Raw genomic sequence first — 18,635 nt, 5'->3', positions numbered from 1 at the left:
GTATACATATATATATATACATATACATATATATATATATACACACACACACACACATATATACATGTACACATGTAAAAATGAAAGGTGAATTTCTGAATGCCAAACTTTAGATTATGCTCCAAACATGAAGGAAGGCAGTTGCTATGTAAGTGATGTTTTTATTTTTTAAAAGTATAAAATGTCTGAATGCATTATCACAACAAATACGAACAAAAACATCAAAGTGAAATTTCCCTTTGAATAATACAGATCATCCTTTATCAGTCTTAGCAACACTGTAATATTTAGGTATATCCTTCTAGATCTTTTTTCAGTGCAGTTAGAGCTATTTATGTACATATACAGAGATAACTTTATGCATCAACATAACTGATATACTTGTTCTGCAAGTTGTGTTGTTTTGTTTTGTTTTGTTTTGTTTTAATCTCACTTAGAAATGTCTTGGAGATCTTGCCAGATCAGTATGTCTGCTCTATAGTTTTTTTTTCTGCTATTGGGTGTATCAGAATTTATGTTACCATTGTTATTATTGGACATTAAGGCTGTTTCTTTTTTCATTTTTTAAACAAATACTAACAATACCAAATATAAATCCTTGTCATCTTTCACTGTGCATATGTGAGAATATTTCTGTAAGGTAGATAGGGAGAACATACTATGTGTTTTAATATGTTGTGATATTAGCCTGTAAAATCAGTGTACCAAGTTATATTCTCAAAAATAGTATATGAGTATCTCTGTACAAATACCCTCACCAATAATGAATATCACCAATCTCCCTGCCTCCCTAAACACACACACACACACACAACCTCACTAAGTCTTTGCAGAATATGTGTAACACATTATTATTTTATATTTCTAAATTACAACTGTGGTTAAGCATCTTTTCATATATGGGTTAACCATTTGTGTTTTTTCTTCAATAAAATGCAAAATTATAGTCTTTTTATTGATTTGTGGAAGTTCTTTATGTATTATAGATGCCAATCCTTTGTTTATCATATGTGGAAATTTTCTTCCTAGACACTTTTTAAATTTGGCTTGTTGTTCCTCTGTCATACATAAGTTTCACATTAAAAATTTAGTTAAATTTACAATATCTGCCTTTAAGACTGTATTGGTTTCCTAAGACTGCTTTAACAAAATGTCACAAACTGGGTAGCTTAAAACAACAGAAATTTATTCTAAAGAACTACTCCTAAGATGAAAAGAATAATGTCCTACTTTTTCCCAAGATTGGTTAAATATACCTGAACAAAATAATGTTCAAGTAGTTGTGCTATACCCAAGAACAAAAAGATGACAGGTTTCTTATAGAGCTAAGTGCTTTAAGAAAAAACAAAAACTGCTGTGTACAATTCTATTTTTAGAATTAAGAAAATAGCATAAATTTAAGATTGGATCATTTTTAGGTTAACTACCACCACATGTGGCAGATGTTTGCTCTTAAATAGATGCCAACAGAATATATAGGGAGTAATTCAAATTTAACATTTATAATTAAACTTGAGCCTCATTCCAGATCTTCTCAAGTGAGCAATTATAAACTAAATAAATTTTATTTAGAGATATAAATGGTGAAGTAATTAATACTGTAAGGATATTAAAGAGTTAATGCAATTTCAGATGAACACTAAAAGCACCAGCACAGTAGTTAATACACTTGCGTTGTATTCCTATAATTCCATTTACTGGGGTATCCCCGGGTCCCAGTTTCATTATGTACAACATGAGATGATTGCATTAGATATCTTTAAGGCATTTTCCCCCAGTTTTCTTCATGTCATGGTACACACGGAAAAGGGTAACATATGAACACCTACCTGGAAAGGTTTCTTAAGGTTGGAAGTCGGTTTAGGTAAACTTGCTGCCCAGAGAGCTGTGTGATCATTGTGTCGGTGCACCTGTGTCCCGCCTGTAGCATATCATTATGTCTTGGCCCACAGGCTGGGAAGCTGTGACCTTGCTACTCAAATTATAGTCTGCAGTAGTCTTGGCACTCCTGGGAGCTTGTTAAAAATTTGAATCTTGGGCTCCACCCAGAGCTACTAAATTAGAATCTGTAGTTTGAACATCCCTAAGTAATTCATGTACACATTAAAGCTCAAGAAGCACTACTCAAAGAAAATTTCAGCTCTAAAATTCAATGAAAGTAAGAATCTGTTTTACAGGATTTATTCTACAGTATATTTCATAATCTTATTAAATTCCATATTACAGTTAAAACGAAATTAAAAACATTTTTACACAAATTTCTGGAAGTTTTGATATAGACAAACGTTTACTTCTTAATCTGGAAAAGGGAAATATATTTACCTGCTTGTATACCTGTCGTAAGTACATGATCTCCTCCACAGTTCCCAAAGATATCAGCCTAAACACTTTCACATCCCTGCATTGCCCAATCCTATATGCTCTGTAAAAAGATTTTTAAAAAAGCCAACAAAAAACAAGTGAAGCAAGGTTCAGGAGGTAGCTTTAGGACAAAAAAAAAAAAAAAAAAAAAAATGGAACATTACTAAAATTTTAACTTAAAAAGAAACATATGTGCAGTTTATTCTATGTTAATTATACCTCAATGACACTGTTTAAAATGGGGGAGGGGAACAGTTATTCAACTGGCAAGCCTACAGAAGTGCAGATTTGCAGCCCTCATTTCACAGAGATTTCTGTCTGAATTCACTCAGTTGACTACCAGCAGCCCAGGTATTTTGACAGGGACTATAATGCTAATTAAGACAATAATTAGCACTGATTCACCCCACTGGTGAACCATAGATCTAGTCCTGGCAGCTTCTCTCAGGTGAAGGCTTTATTGGATGCTCTGAATGAGGTCACCTGTTTCTAAATACCTGTTACAGTCACAATTTGGGGAGTGGGGGTACTGATGTTTTAAACTTAAAATTTGGTGAAAATTTTTGACCTTATAAGGTCACTCTATGTTGTTGTATCTGATGCTCTCTCTGCCTCCTTCACCCAGTACCGTACTCCTAATAGAAAAGGACTTTACTACTAGAGGGTGTCTTGGGGCCCTGCACATCTTGTACCCGAAAAGGGGGATGGGGCCTCTTGTGGCACAGCACAGCCAGGGTAAATTACTGCATTCTCACTTTCATCCTGCAGGCTAGATATAGAGGGGCTCATAATCCCTTTCTTTCTCACAGTGGATTTGAGTCTTAAAATTTTTTTTAAATGGATCTAAGGAAATGTCTTTTGGGTGTGTGCTCAATTGTTTCATAAATAGGATAGATTCTTTAGAATATATATTCTTTACAGACAAAAACCTTACAACATGTTACTTTAGACCTAAGCTTCATCAATTTCTGGGTCCATTAAGTAGGGATATGTTAAGTGATGGTCTTTTTACCATGAAAATAAGTACTGAGGAACTGTTATACAGTATGGAGGTCAAAATCTTCCTTTCTCTTCTTGGTTCCTCCTGCCAGAGTTAATTGAAGGGCAGGGAGGAAAAGAGAAATGTTGTTCATTTAGTTTTATTGTCAACTAATTTAAACTGAATACCAAAACACAGTACCCTAGGATAAATAAGATATTAGGTCTTGATATGTTGTTAAGACAAAAGAAAAAAAAAAGTGAAAATTTTTCTGTGGCTTTCATGTGATTATTTTCCTTTATAGCTGTCAGTGGTGTGAAGCTGTTTAAAAGTGTGGGCTCTGTAAGAGCGCATGAATTCAGATCCTGAAATCATTGGCTGTGAACTTCAGCAAGTTACTTCAGTTTGTTGTGCCTCAGCTTCGTCACATGTAAAATGGGTAGGATAACACTGCCTATCCCATAAAAGCTTTGATATCAGGGTAATGCTGGCCTCACAGAATGAATTAGGAAGTGTTCAAGTTTTTGTAAGAGCCTGGGGAAGAATGGTATTAATTCTTGTTTAAATGCTTGGTGGCATTCATCAGTGAAGCCATCTGGTCATGGGTTTCTGTTTGTTGGCATTTTTAATTACTGACTCAATCTTCTAGTTGTTGGTCTATTCATATTTTCTATTTATTCATGTTTCAGTCTTGGTAAGTTATATGATTCTTCAAATTTGTTCATTTCATCTGGATCATCTAATTTGCTGATGTACAACCATTTATAGTACTTATAATCCTTTCTATTACATCAATAGTAACATCTCCTTTTCCACTTCTGATTTCAGTTATTTCAGTCTTCTCTTAGTCAATCTAGCTAAAGGTTTGTCAAGTCTGTTGATCATTTTGAAAAAGAGCTCATGGTTTTGTTGTTTTCTATTGTTTTTAGTCTATTTCATTTATCTCTTGTTTTATTCATTCATTCATTCATTCATTTATCTCTGTTTTCATCTTTATTACTTCTTTTTGCTAGCCTTAGGTTTAATTTGTTCTTTTTCTAGCTCCTTAAGGTATAAGGTTGGAGAGTTGATTTCAGACCTTTCTTCTTTTTTAATGTGTTTACAGCTATAAAATTAGCACTGCTTTCACTGCATTGAATAAGTTTGAATATGTTGTGTTTTCCTTTTCCTTTTTCTCAATTTTCTAATTTCTTTTGTGATTTCTTTTTAAAACCAGTGGATACTTAAGAGCATGTTGTTTAATTTCAACATATCTGTGGATTTTCCAGTGTTTCTTCTGCTGTTGATTTCTAATTTCATTCTATTGTGTTTGGAAATGAAACTATAAAATTTCAATCTTTTAAAATTTATTAACATGTTTTGTAACCTAACATATGCCCTATCATGAAGAATGTTTCCTGTGCACTTGAGAAAAATGTGTAATTTCAACAATCTAAAATTGTTGGAAGGAGAATTCTGTATATGTCTGTTAGGTCCAACTTGTCTATAATGTCATTCGAGTCTTTCTTCCCTTATTGATCTTCTGACCAGATGTTCTATCCATTATTGAAAGTGGAGTACTGAAGTCTCCTACTACTATTGTAGAGTTGTGTACTGCTCCTTTCAATTCTGTCAATGTTTGCTTTATATATTTTACAGCTTGTTTATTTGGTATATTTATGTTTCTATTTGTCATAGCTTCTGGGTGAGTTAAATCAAGAATTATCATTGTATGCCATCCTTTGTCTCTTATAACAGTTTTCAATTTAAACTTTATTTTGTCTGATATTAGAATAACTACCCCTCCTGTCTTTTGGTTACTATTTGGATGAAATATCTTTTTTCATCCTTTCACTTTTAACTCATTCATGTCCTTAAACCTAAAGTGAATGTCTTATAGACAGCGTAAGTTGGCATGCCGTGTGTTGTTGCTTTTAATTTATCCTGCCAATCTGTATCTTTTGATTGGAAAGTTTAATCCATTTACATTTAAATGTATTAATGACAGGGAAGGATTTACTTTTGCTATTTTGTTTTCTGTATGTCTCATGGCTATTTTGTCCCTCATTTCCTCCATTACTGCCTTCCTTTGTGTTATGTGATTTTTTAGTGACACATTTTGATTCCTTTCTCATTTCTGTTTGTGTATATTTTATAGATATTTTCTTTATGAAGATTACATATAACATCCAAAAGTTATAACAATCTACCTTAAACTGATACCAACTTAACTTCAATTGCATTAAAAAACTCTCCTTTGCAGCTTTGTCCCCACTTTTGTGCTTGATATCAAAAATTAAATCTTTATATTCATTATTCATTAACACAGATTTATATTTATTTTCATGCATTTGTATTTTATGTTTTTAAAAGATTTTATTTTTAGGTCATCTCAACACCCAGCGTGGGGCTTGAACCCACAACCTCGATATCAAGATTGCATGCTCTGGGGCGCCTGGGTGGCGCAGTCGGTTGAGCGTCCGACTTCAGCCAGGTCACGATCTCGCGGTCCGTGAGTTCGAGCCCCGCGTCAGGCTCTGGGCTGATGGCTCGGAGCCTGGAGCCTGTTTCCGATTCTGTGTCTCCCTCTCTCTCTGCCCCTCCCCCGTTCATGCTCTGTCTCTCTCTGTCCCAAAAATAAATAAAAAACGTTGAAAAAAAAAAAAAATTTAAAGATTGCATGCTCTACCAACTAAGCCAGCCAGATGCCCCTGCATTTGTCTTTTAAATTAAAAAAAAAAAAAATAGGGGTGCCTTGGTGGCTCTCAGTCAGTTAAGTGTCCAACTCTTGATTTTGGCTCAGGTCATAATCTCATGGTTCATGAGTTTGAGTGCTATGTTGGGCTCTGTGCTTACAGTGTGGAGCCTGCTTGGGACTCTCTCTGCCCCTACTCACCTCTCAAATAAATAAAGAAACTTAAAAACAAACTGTGAAAATTTCATTAAATAAAAAATAAAAAGTAGATTTATAAACCAAAATTATAGTAAGACTGGTGTTTTATATTTGTCCCTGTACTTACTAGCACTGGAGAATTTTATATTTTTATATGGTTTTGAGTCACTGTTAGAGTCCTTTAATTTGAACTTGAAAGTCTCTCAGCATTTCTTTTAGGGAAGGTCGAGTGGTAATAAACTCAGCTTCTGTTTGGGAATGCTTTAGTTTCTCCCTCAGTTTTGAAGGACAGTTTTGGCTGATATAGAATTCTTTGTTGATGTTCTTTTCTTTTGGCACTTTAAACATATCATTCTACTGCCTCCTGGCTTGTAAGGTTTCTGTTGAGAATCTGCTAATAATCTTACTGGGGAATCTCTTGTACACTACAGGTCATTTTTCTCTTGCTGCTTTCAAGATCTGTCTTAGACTTTCTCCAGTTTGATAACCTGTCTCAGTGTGAGTCTCTTTGGGTTTACCCTACCTGGTGTTTGTTAAGCTTCCTGTATTTGCATATTAATGTCTTTCCTTTGAATTTGGGACGTTATTATTTCAGTCATTATTTCTTCAAATAGCTTTGTCCTTTTCTCTCTCTTCTTTTGTATTCCTACAATGTGTATATTGGTCTATTTAATATGTTCCATGAGTTCCTTAAGCTATGTTCATTTTCCTTTGTTTCAGTCTTTTGGTTTGTTGCTCCTCAGATCTGTCTTCAAGTTTACTGCCCAAATATGATGACTCTTTCTAGTGACTTTTTTTTTCATTTCAGTTATTATATTTTTCAGGTTCAGAGTTTCTACTTTGTTCTTTTTATATATACATAATTTCAATCTCTTTGCTAATATTTTAATTTTGTTTATATGTTGTTTTCCTGATTTCCTTTAGATCTTTGTCCATGTTTCCATTTAGCTCTTTAAGATAGTTGTTTTAAACTCTTTGTCTAGTAAGTCCTATGCCTGTGTTTCTTTAGAAGATTTAATTTGTTCCTCTGAATGAGCTAGTTCTCCTCTTTCTTTATAAATGCCTTGTACTTTTTCGTTAAAAATTGGCCATTGATAAAACAGCCACTTCTAGTCTTTGCAAACTATTATTGAAAACATTCATTAATTAAGAGGCTGTGTCTTGAGTCTTAGGAGCAGCTCAGGGTAAGGATTAAAAAATTGTCTTTGGGGGGCGCCTGGGTGGCTCAGTCGGTTAAGCGGCCGACTTCGGCTCAGGTCATGATCTCACGGTCCGTGAGTTCGAGCCCCGCGTCGGGCTCTGTGCTGACAGCTCAGAGCCCGGAGCCTGTTTCAGATTCTGTGTCTCCCTCTCTCTGACCCTCCCCCATTCGTGCTCTCTCTCTGTCTCAAAAATAAATAAATGTTAAAAAAAAAAAATTAAAAAAAAAAAAATGTCTTTGGTCATTTTTGGTTATGTGTGACCAGGGCCTGTGTGTTTGTGTGTGTATGTTTTCTGGTATCTCCTGTATACACAACTGCTTTTAAATGTCTTACTTTCTCAAAAAGTCTCATCTCAGCCTCTTCTCAGGGCTTTAGATATATTCTACTGTATTCCTCTACTGTAATATACAGTCCCACTACTGCTTTCATGCACAATGAATGGCCTATAACTGTCTTCAACAGCTTCTGCCAGTCTGAGATCCAAGCTATGCCACCGTTTCTTACCTAAGCACTGTCAGGTGAAAAAGAAACCATTCCCTCTGGCAGCTCACAGATAGGTTAGAAAGTTGCAAAGGAGTTCCACACTGCTCTTTCCAACCTGAGAGGGAGGGAACAGGGAACTAACTGTTACTTCCTCTTCCTGGCTGTGCTGTGCCAGGAAATGGGGTGAGGCAAGAATGGGTAAAAATGCCATGAAATTTCCTACAGTTTTGAATATAGCTTCTTCTTGATTGGGAGTTTGCTTGATAACTGTAGATCTTCGATTTAAATAGCTTCCATAAAGTTATTTTAATCTGTCTAGTTTTTTAAATCCACCCATGGGGAAACATATACCTAGAGCTTCCAGTCTGCCATCTTGCTGGCATCACTCTTTGATTTCCTCTTTAATACAAGAGTTATTTAAAAATATATTTTATATTTTAAAATGTCCATATGGAGAGATTTTTATTAGCTACAAGCTCATTGTTACTTTCTAGGGTCTTGTCTTTTGTATTAATTAGAGGCATGTAATCTAGTCCTTGTGGTTTCTATTAAAATATATAGTTATTTAAAAGTATGCTCTAAAACGTTTTTTGAAGGAGTGGGTATTTTCAGTTATTATATGGTTAAATACATTTATTAAGTTAAAGGCTAAATACCTGTTAATCAAATAATTTACATACTTCCTTTTTTTGCCTAGTTGATCTATTAATCTTTGAGAGAAGGATATTAAGTTTCCCATCATGATTGTAGATTTACCCATTTCTCATCATAAAAGAGTTTTGTCTTTGTTATGTAGTGACTATTATACTTTCCTCATCGATTGTTCCATTTTGTTTTCCTCAATGCATTTTGCCTTGAAGTCTATTAATATTTTGCCATTCTTACTTTTTGTTATCTCCCTGATGAGATTTTAAATATATTTTATTTTTAACCTTCTATGTATTTTTGAATTTTATAAATATATAAAATTATATCTATAGCAATAAGCATAAATCTGAATCTAACATTTCATTTTTACCTTCTTTTTTTTGTTTAAAAGGAAGTTTTACGTTTGGCTTTATTTCTCACAGTTTACATTAGGTTTTATATTTGCCATGCTTAGTTTCTTTTACCTCTTGCTATACACTCATATTTCCAATCATTTTACTGAAATAATCACATTTTCTCAGTGATTTTTTAAAAATTTCTTTTAGTTGTTGTCCTTAAATTTTTGGCTAAAATTTTAAGAACACATTTTTTTGGCATAAATTTGAAATCTGACCAGGATATCCAAATTCTTTTTTGATGAAATATAACTTCTAACACAATTACCCCCACCCTCTCAATGTTTTATTGAAATTATATGAAATTTTAGTGTTTGATTCTTATTAATTTTCTTATACCATCCCTTTATATTTCTCAGAATCCTTTCTTTATAACTGCATTAAGTCTCTCAACTAAACCATGAATAATTATTTAGACTTAAATATAAATTTTTCAGTTCCTAGATGTCAACAGATGATTTATTTCCCCTCACATATTGATATTTTAGTCATTTATTACAACTATAAGTCAAAATTATTTTCTTGCAGATACATCATATGAATTTTGTCACTTTGACAACTTCTGTTGTCTTCTAGAATTCTATAATGCAGATGAAAAGTCAGTTCTTCAAAGTCTATTTTGCAGGAACAGTGGGATTTGCAGAAATGAGTGGGATTCTCATCTGTTGGTAATCTGTTTTGTTCTTTTTTTTTTTTTTTTTTTTATAAATAATTTCCTCTCCCTCTTTCTCATTCAGGCATTGTTTAGTCCCCTTATCTTTGGAACTTAGAAATATCAGCAAGATGTGTTTCTGTTTTTTCTCCTGCTCTGTCACTGTGTTTTCAAATATTCATTCCTTTTATTTTCCATATCAATTTTCACTTTCAGTCTTCTTCATTTTATTACTCAGACCTTGTAATGAGTTATTTGGTAACACTTTTAAATTCTAAGCATTTCTAGTTTTCTTTTCCATGCACTTTTTTTCAGGGTGCCCTATTCTTATTTTATTTCCTTCAGGGTCAGTTTTTCATCTTGGCCCTTTTCTTTCATACTGCTGGTTTTATTAAACTGTCTCACAATTATTTTTTTTTTAAATTCTTTAATGCTTATTTGAGAGAGAGAGAGAGAGAGAGAAGAGTGTGAGTGGGGTAGGGGCAGAGAGAGAGGATGACACAGAATCTGAAGCAGGCTCCAGGCTCCAAGCCATCAGCACAGAACCCAACTCAGGGTTTGAACTCATGAACCATGAGCCAAAGTTGGAAGCTTAACTGACTGAGCCACCTAGGTGCTCCATAAAAGGTCTCATAACTCTTAGCTTTTCATTCATAATTACAAATGAAGAACTGGGTGGACTGCACAGGAAAGCTGGTCTGGATTTCCATGAAGGTACATAAGTCTATTTAATCATTTCCCCGTTTTGTGTTCCACAGAGACCTGGGAAGCAATCCTTCAGGTTCAGTTCTGCGTTATGATCTGATCCTAATGCCCACTGTAAAAACCTTTTGTCAGTCGGATTCCCCACTTATTTAAAAAATTTATGAAACAATTCTTTCAGTTTTGATCAAGGGGCATCTGTTGTAGGCCAACCTCTCTTTATATTGGGTACGGGAGAGGAAATTGTTTTAGAGTTAGCACATTAATTAATTTCTAACAAGAATTCACTCTGGTCTGTTTCTACATCCTATAGTTACTGACCCCAAGCTTGCAATTTCTCTGTGCTCTCCTGCTGACTTTGGATTGTGGCTTTTCTCTGCTGGTTTCTTGATTACACAGATGCTGTTGTAAGACAGATTCTGCCTTCTACCTTCTGAGAGTTTCTCCAAACTTCTGATCTACTAGTAGTGACCTTTCCTATCTTCCTGCAGTATGATGGGTTTGTTCCCTTTTTTTTTTTTTTTTTAGGTTTTTACTTATTTATTTTGAGAGAGCGAGCAAGTGCAAATGGGAGAGGGGCAGAGAGAGAGAGAGAGAGAGAGAGAGAGAGAGAGAGAGAGAGAATCCCAAGCAGGCACCATGCTGTCAGTGCAGAGCCCGAGATGGGGCTCGAACCCACAGAGCCGTGAGATCATTACCTGAGCCCAGACCAAGAGTTGGACACTTAACTGACTGAGTCACCTGTCCTTCTTAAATCAATCCTGCCAAAATGGGATTCTGAGATAGAAAGAAAATAAATTGCTGTTATCAGCCTGCCATTTGGGTTCAGATCTGAATACAATTTTTAATTACATTTTTTTTTTTTTTAAGTAGGCTCCATGCCCAGCAGGGCCCAACTCATGACCCTGACATCAAGACCTGAGCTGAGATCAAGAGTTGGATACTTAGGGGCACCTGGGTGGCTCAGTCGGTTAAGCATCTGACTTCAGCTTAGGTCATGATCTCACAGCTTGTGAGTTCGGGCCTTGCATTGGGCTCTGTGTTGACAGCTCAGAGCCTGGAGCCTGCTTTGGATTCTGTGTCTCCCTCTCTCTCTGCCCCTCACCAACTCATGCTCGGTCTCCCTCTCAAAAATAAATAAACATTAAAAAAAAAAAAAAGAGTTGGACACTTAACTGACTCACCCAGATGCCCCTTAAATGCAATTTTTTTAAATAAGGTTTTCTCTGTCTTCTAATCATAGTCATATTATAAAAGCAACTTAAGAGAATCACAAGGGGGTATTTTCAGATTCAAAGTATTTGCAAGTCACTTTAAATTTTGTCAGTATTATACCTGTCAATTGCTTGAAGATCATTGGCTGGATTCCAAGTAGGATCAAACAATACAACAACATTGGCACCAACAAAATTGAGGCCTAGTCCACCAGCCCTGAGGAAACAGAATTGGGCACATTCAAATAGCAAAAGCATAGTCATTGCCTTCTAATTCAATTGTGCCAGGTTTCTGTAACCAAATCAACACAATACTGCATTAACATCATAAAAGATGATTAAAACACAAACATGCCACAAACAAAACAGCTACAGAATAGTTTTTCTACCATTCTAGAATAATCCTAAAAGAAATTGACCATTAAAGCCCACGTAAATAGGTTGTACTGTTTTTTTTCATTGTTGTGGATATTCAAATACGATGCTGTAAGGTCTTCCTAACATAATTTTTAAAAATTGTAAGTATGGTCCAACTAAATAAAGTAATATACACATTTTTAAAAACCAAGGCAGGAGTTGATGCACTTCTTACTCCTCTCAGTAAGTGCAGCTTAAAATGCTGGGCATCATATATAAAATAAATGTAAGACCTGAAAGGTAGAGAGAACAAAGCATGGCTAGAGACTATAAGAACTAAGGAAGGACATGACAGTGAGTTCTCCAGCTTTGTTTTTGCTTAAAAATCCCAGACTGGGTTCTGGAGAAACCAGCAAACTGGAAATGCCAACAGTCAAGACCAAAAAAAAAAGGCCCAAGAAAAGCCCTTTTCCTTTAGCTAAAGAACCAGGAAAGGTATAGACTTTTAACACAGAAAATGTTAGATAATAACCCGCCTATTTTTGTATCTATGACCTGAATCCCAACCTGGTCAGTAAAGGCTATGGAAAAAAAATCTATGACCTGAATCCCAACCTGGTCAGTAAAGGCTGAGTGAGGAGATTAGATTTCCATTCTTGCTTGACTAAAATGGGGTGCCTCTCACCTCCACTCAGAGGATATCACAGAAGACTGAGGAGCTGGGACATTCATTTCTGCCCAGCTATAACCCAGTCGCCTCTGTAATGTCAGTGGAGGCCGTACAGAAACAGTAATCAAGTGCCTCACTCTTAGGATGTCAATAAAAGCCAAGCAAGAAACATGGATTCCCATCCCTATGTGGCTGGCATGATGTCTGGCTAAAATAGAGGGGGAAAGCCCCTCTATAGATAGATAAGCTCAAAATAAAAAATTACAAAATGTGTGAAGAAACCATGTACCATGAGCAAGAGCAAGAGGGAACAACAGAAGGATTAGCAGCCCCAATTCAGGAGTTAACAGAGCAAAAATGCCATTTAAAAAGGGATTTTAAAAAATAATGATTGAAATTACTAAAGAAACAAAAGAAAAGCTAGAAAACATAAAGAACAAAATATAAGTAAAAATGATTAGGCAGATTTGAAAAATACCAATAGGGCTTTAAACATGAAAAATACAGTCTTTAAAAATTCACTGAATGGGTTAAATAGCAATTTCTAATGTAGAGATAATTAGGAGCCTTATGGCAGATCTCATCAAATTAGATGGGGGTGAGCAGACAAGGAATGGCAGATGACAGCTTGTCTAGAAGTTCTGTACTATTTGAAGTATTGTTGAAGGCGTTTGTTACTTTGGAAACATTATTTAAGAAATTAAGCATGTTTATGTACTTTATAAAACTTAACAGAAGACAATATCCTATGTCATTTAATGCTCGTAGGTAAGGGCTCATATGAGAAATTACTTCTTGAATCCATTCACAGGAAAATGGGAATCCAGAGCGTCTCTCAATGCAAGAGTTCAAGGAGAATTTCGGTGTTCAATAGTAAGTAGCGCATTCATCATATATATAATTTTATGCATTTTAAGTAATTTTTGTGTTGACTTTTTACATTTTACATATGTTTGCTTTTAACTTTTTTTTAAAAAAAATTATTATCCTTGAGAGAGAGAGCACAAACAGGGGAGGGGCAGAGAGAGAGGACAAAGGATCCAAAGCAGACTCTATGCCAAAGCACCCAGCCTGATGTGGGGCTCAAACTCACAAACTGTGAGATCATGACCTGAGCCAAAGTTGGACGCTCAATGACTGAGCCACCCAGGCACCCTGCTACGTTTGTTTTTAAAGTCCTCTGAAATTCTTTTTGCAAGATAGTGGGGGTAAATCTATAAAGTACTTATTACATTAGATGTCAAAAGTTAAGGATTTGTTGCCCCCCAAAAGGGATTAATCTTCTTAGGTGTTTATACTGGCATAAATCTTGCTCTAAAGTGTATATATTCTTTAAAAGGTTTTAATGAGAGATTCATAAATAGGTGTTAGAACTGACTTAACTTTTATAAAACCTATTAATGTAGAGCTGCTATGGTTGAGACCAGGTAGACAGAGGGAGGAAATACCTGGCCCACTAACCCTAGTGAACTCTCTAGGGCTGCTTGAGCATACTTTAAAAGCCACTGCTACAAATAATTCTTAGTTATTTGATTAATAACTCAATTACTCAATTAAGTCTGCCTGTTCTGACCACAGACATGAATAAAAACACTACCACAGAAAATTCCTGGGAGGAAACATCCATTTCTTTTGATTGTTATCTTTATAAACCCAGACATATAAAGAGAATCCAGTGATGATAAGGAAATTGAGAAAAAAGGTTAGGTAAAACTCAAGATATTGTTATTTCAGTCATAATTAATATAATAGCATTTTTGCTGCTTCTCCTCAAAGCCAAATAAAACAAGGCAATATAATCATAACCACTGAAAATTAATCCAGTAATAATTTTTAAATTACCCTAAATCTTAAAAGCAATTACATAAAAATCAAGTTATCAAATTTTATTTTCTTACATTGTGGAGACAAGGCAAATGTTAACATCTTGTGTACTGTTGAACTCTTTCACGATCTTGATTCTTTCCTCTGATTTCGTACTTCCATCAAGTCGTCGGTAATCAAGGCCAGCTGCCATACAGTATTGCTGCAGAACATCAAGTAACTAGAGAAAAGGTATGGAAATGGGCAAAAACAAATGTATGGTTTAATAAATTTCGTACCACTATAGAGAGAAGTTTTACTAAGTATTAATAATTGCTGCTCACAAGTTCTTTCTTATAATCACAAGAGCAACAAATATTTTCCTGACTTCTGGCTTATGTATTTCTCCCCATTATCCTGAAACTGACTTTAATCTTCACCAATGTTTGTTTTTTAAATCAACCTTTCAGGGAAAAAAAATCAAACTTTATTTTTTTTTGAAACTAAAACCAAATAAAAAGTATTGGCCAAATAATTTATGTAAGTGAATTTCATTATTTGTGCTATTTTCCAAGTTCTAAAATCTCTTACATGCCTTAAAGAACACTTTAATTATTAATAAAAATATCAACAGAGAATTAAAAATCTTTGAGTTTGCTCTTTGATAGTAATCTTGATATCATTTAGATTTAAGTGTCTGTTTTAAAAGTTGCTTATGTCACTACTATTTTCTACAGTATGTATAAGATAAAACTGCGGCTGGACACTGTTATGTCTCTTAGGATTATCTATGCCTCAAGAGCTAGGGCTGGGCCAATTAAGAGTATATACTTCAGAAGGAACTTACCTTGGTGGAAAAGGAGAAAAGAAGTATTTTATCTTTGTTTTTCCTACAATGATTTAAAAGCTGCTGAAGGACCTAGAAATGAACCACAGAAATCAACCACCAATGAACCAGTTCCAACTAAAAGCACACTTTATACATATAAACATCACTAGAGAATTTCTTAAAAATTATTTTTATACAACATAACCTCAGTCCTCTTTCCTAATTCCCTTCATTTTTGCCAAGTTAGAGAAATAAAGTATTAGATATTACATGAAATGTTATTCATCATCATACTGTCAATAATGAGGTAAGGTTCCCAAAGACTTTTGTTTCATCTCATCTGGTTTTAATAAAAAGGAAACATTTTAGATTATGGGATGCATTTAAATGAATTAATTTAATTTCCAAAAAACACTTTCTTTATACCTACAATATGTTCAGAAACTAAATTACAGAACAGCATTCCTTTTAGGAAGTATTTAAATTTTTTCTAGATAGATGTAATGAAATGTGTTTAATTACATCTAGGTCTTGATATTTGTTTTCTTAAAATAATCAGTCACATATACACCTCTTCTTATTTTATCCCCTCTGCTTCTCTATTTACAGTAAGTCCTGACTTCCAGATTTGATTCTGACCTCAAAATGTCAATAATTTGCCCCAAATACAGTGCTTTTAGGGAGGAAGCAAATAACTCAAACCTGTGTATAACAGTATCACTGTAATTTTTAAAATAGGCATTTCCACATCTGGCAGTGACAGTTCCAGAACACTGTGGAAAAATAATCCACAAAGTAAAGAAAAGGAATTTTCTGTACTAAGCCTAAAGTTTTTCTGAATTATGCAATAAACACTTCAGTTTTATTTATTCACTGATAAGCATTTAAACTTAAACAAAAAATCATATTCAATATAACACTCTTTTAATAATTGACTAAGAGAAGATATTGTGCTAACTCTGACCCCCATGGTCCAATCCCTCAGAAAAAGCTATAGAAAAAAAAAAAGCTACTCAAATAACCAAACGGTGATAAAAATGTCACAGATCAAGTCAACATAATTTTAATACTTGCAAAACTTATAAAGTAAGTTTTGCATTAGCTTTATTTTTTAATAAAATAACTGATTCTGTATAAAGGATGTGAATTTGAACTTCACATAATACAATAACTTTTTAAAATTAAAGACTTTTTTAGAGCAATTTTGGATTTTCAGAAGAACAGAGTAAAATATACAGAGAATTTGCCCAGAATCCCTCTCCCGCATCTTATATCCCTGCCCCTCCCTGCACAAAGTTTTCCCTATTATTAACATCTTGCATTAGGGTGGTACATTTGTAACAACTGATGGACGAATAAATTGTTATTAATAAATTATTATTATAAACTATTATTAAATTATTAACTATTATTATTAACTAAAGTCTGTTAACATTATTTATAATAGGGCTCATTCCTTGTGGTGTACATTCCATGAGTTTTGACAAATATATAATGACATGTATTCACCATTAAAGTATTATATGGAATTGTTTCACTGCCCTAAAAATTCCCTGTGCTCCATCTATGTATCCCTCCTTGCAAACTCCTGACAACCATTTATTATTTTATTTTCTCTACAGTTTTGCATTTTCTAGAATATCATAGAGTTAGAATCATACAGTAAGTAGCCTTTCAGACTAGCTTCTTTCACTTAGTAATATGCATTTAAGATGACCATGTCTTTTTGTAGTTTGATAGTTCATTTCTTTCTATTGTTGAATAATAGTCTATTGTCTGAATGTATCACAACTTATCTATTCATCTACTGAAGGACATCTTGGTTGCTTCCAAGTTTTGGCAATTATAAATAAAATTGCTAAAAGTATCTGTGTACAGGTTCTTGTGTGAACTAAGTTTTTAATTTACTTGGGTAAATATCAAGGAGTGCTGTAAATAACAATGTTCACACTAAGAAATCTTGAACGTAACTTTTCTCAAATTAGTCAAGCCTAGAGAAGAACATGACCCCTATATGATCCCAACAGCACTAAACTCGGTTTTCTAAGCCTTTTTCCCCACCCTTCACAGTAAGTGGCTCTGTGGTATTTCCCAAGGGAGGGGAAAATGAGGATTCTTATCAGGGGAATAAGTGCAATTTTTGACCATCTGCTTGAATAGTAGTTGAGGTCAAAAAAAGACCTTCACATTTAACAGAAAGAGCTGGAGTTCATGAGTATAGTTCTGAGGGTAGGAAGGGTACAGTGAGCATTATATCAACAAATAAATTGCAGCTGTAGGCTGACCTATAATAAGAGAAGCAGAACTAGTATCTTTCATCACTTGAATTCAAGAAGTACATGCAACTTGGATTTCTTAACCCCAGAGACAATAGATTATAAGCCTATACATTTTGTATCACGAAATTACCAGGTGATGCTGATAATCAAATGATGAAACACAATTTTAAAAATATAACCTTAGGTTATTAATATCAGTCTCTTTCTTGTTGGTGTTCTCTCACAAAGTAAATTATAGGCGCCTTTCACATATAAAGACATCAGCCCAGACTCCATCAATAATTCATGCTTGCTTTTTCCCTTCTAAAACTCATAACAAAAAAAAGTAATAATTATTTTAATCAGACATTATTTCTAAATATACATTGAGTAGTTATAAAATTCCATTTAATATCAAGAGTAACTTTTTAGTGAAGAGTCACAATGAATGATATTTAAATATATAACAATAGATAATACAGTTTTCATAAGGAGGCCATGATTTCTGAAAATATTCTATTGGCTTGAATTATGGGATAATAAGTGCTCAGTTCCAAATTAATTGAGCTTTTTATATAGTTTTATTTAAAATAAATAAAGTCGGGGCACCTCGGTGGCTCAGTCAGTTGAACTTTCCACTCTTGATTTCAACTCAGGTCATGATCTCACAGTTTGTGAGATCAAGCCGTCAGGCTCTGTGCTGACAGCATGGAGCCTGCTTGGAATTCTCTTTCTCCATCTCTCTCTGTCCCTCCACCATTCGTTCTCTCTCTTTCGCTCCCAAAATAAGTAAACATTAAATAAATAAATACGTAAATAAATAAAAGTCAATAAAATGGGTGACAAAAATAGATTTATTATTGTTAGGAAATATTGGTAGGAAAATTACTACTATTAGGTTTGAATTATTTATTGTGATAATAAAACAGAATATTCTCACTAATACAAACTCATTTATTTAAAAATACACAACTCTCAACAAAGTGGGTATAGAGAGAACATACCTCAACATAATAAAGGCCATATGTGACAAGCTTACAGCTAATGTAATATCCACTGGTAAAAACTGAAAGCTTTTCCTCCAAGATCAGGAATAAGACAAGGATGCCTACTCTTGTCACTGTTATTCAACACTGTACTGGAAGTCCTAGCTAGAGCAATAAGGCAAGACAAGGAAATAAAAGGCATCCAAATGGCAAAGGAAAAAGTA

The 18,635-nt window shown here is 34.2% G+C and overlaps 1 protein-coding gene and 1 long non-coding RNA gene across 6 annotated transcripts in view; one reads left to right on the top strand and one right to left on the bottom strand.

The window, feature by feature from the left end:
• LOC144614183 (uncharacterized) overlaps positions 1-18,635 on the top strand; it is a 138,867-nt gene that overhangs the window by 7,969 nt on the left and 112,263 nt on the right. Inside the window, exons 2-3 of one of the 2 annotated variants that reach the window (XR_013551791.2) lie at positions 13,304-13,408; positions 14,526-14,603. This is a non-coding gene — a long non-coding RNA (uncharacterized LOC144614183). Of the gene's footprint in view, positions 1-13,303; positions 13,409-14,525; positions 14,604-18,635 lie in introns of those variants that run through there. The other variant, XR_013551790.2, reaches the window with a different exon arrangement.
• ERCC6L2 (ERCC excision repair 6 like 2) overlaps positions 1-18,635 on the bottom strand; it is a 131,790-nt gene that overhangs the window by 47,732 nt on the left and 65,423 nt on the right. For all 4 annotated transcript variants that reach the window (XM_060609876.3, XM_060609875.3, XM_060609871.3 and 1 more), the window contains exons 10-13: positions 15,186-15,257; positions 14,434-14,579; positions 11,630-11,725; positions 2,323-2,422 (exon numbers count right to left, since the gene is read on the bottom strand). In XM_060609876.3, the coding sequence (XP_060465859.2) occupies positions 2,323-2,422; positions 11,630-11,725; positions 14,434-14,579; positions 15,186-15,257 (414 nt within the window). The remainder of the gene's footprint in view (positions 1-2,322; positions 2,423-11,629; positions 11,726-14,433; positions 14,580-15,185; positions 15,258-18,635) is intronic.

The sequence above is a fragment of the Panthera onca genome, chromosome D4, assembly GCF_046562875.1.
Source record: "Panthera onca isolate mPanOnc1 chromosome D4, mPanOnc1 haplotype 2, whole genome shotgun sequence".
Taxonomy (NCBI): Eukaryota; Metazoa; Chordata; class Mammalia; order Carnivora; family Felidae; genus Panthera; species Panthera onca.
This window is presented reverse-complemented; position numbering and strand designations above follow the sequence as displayed.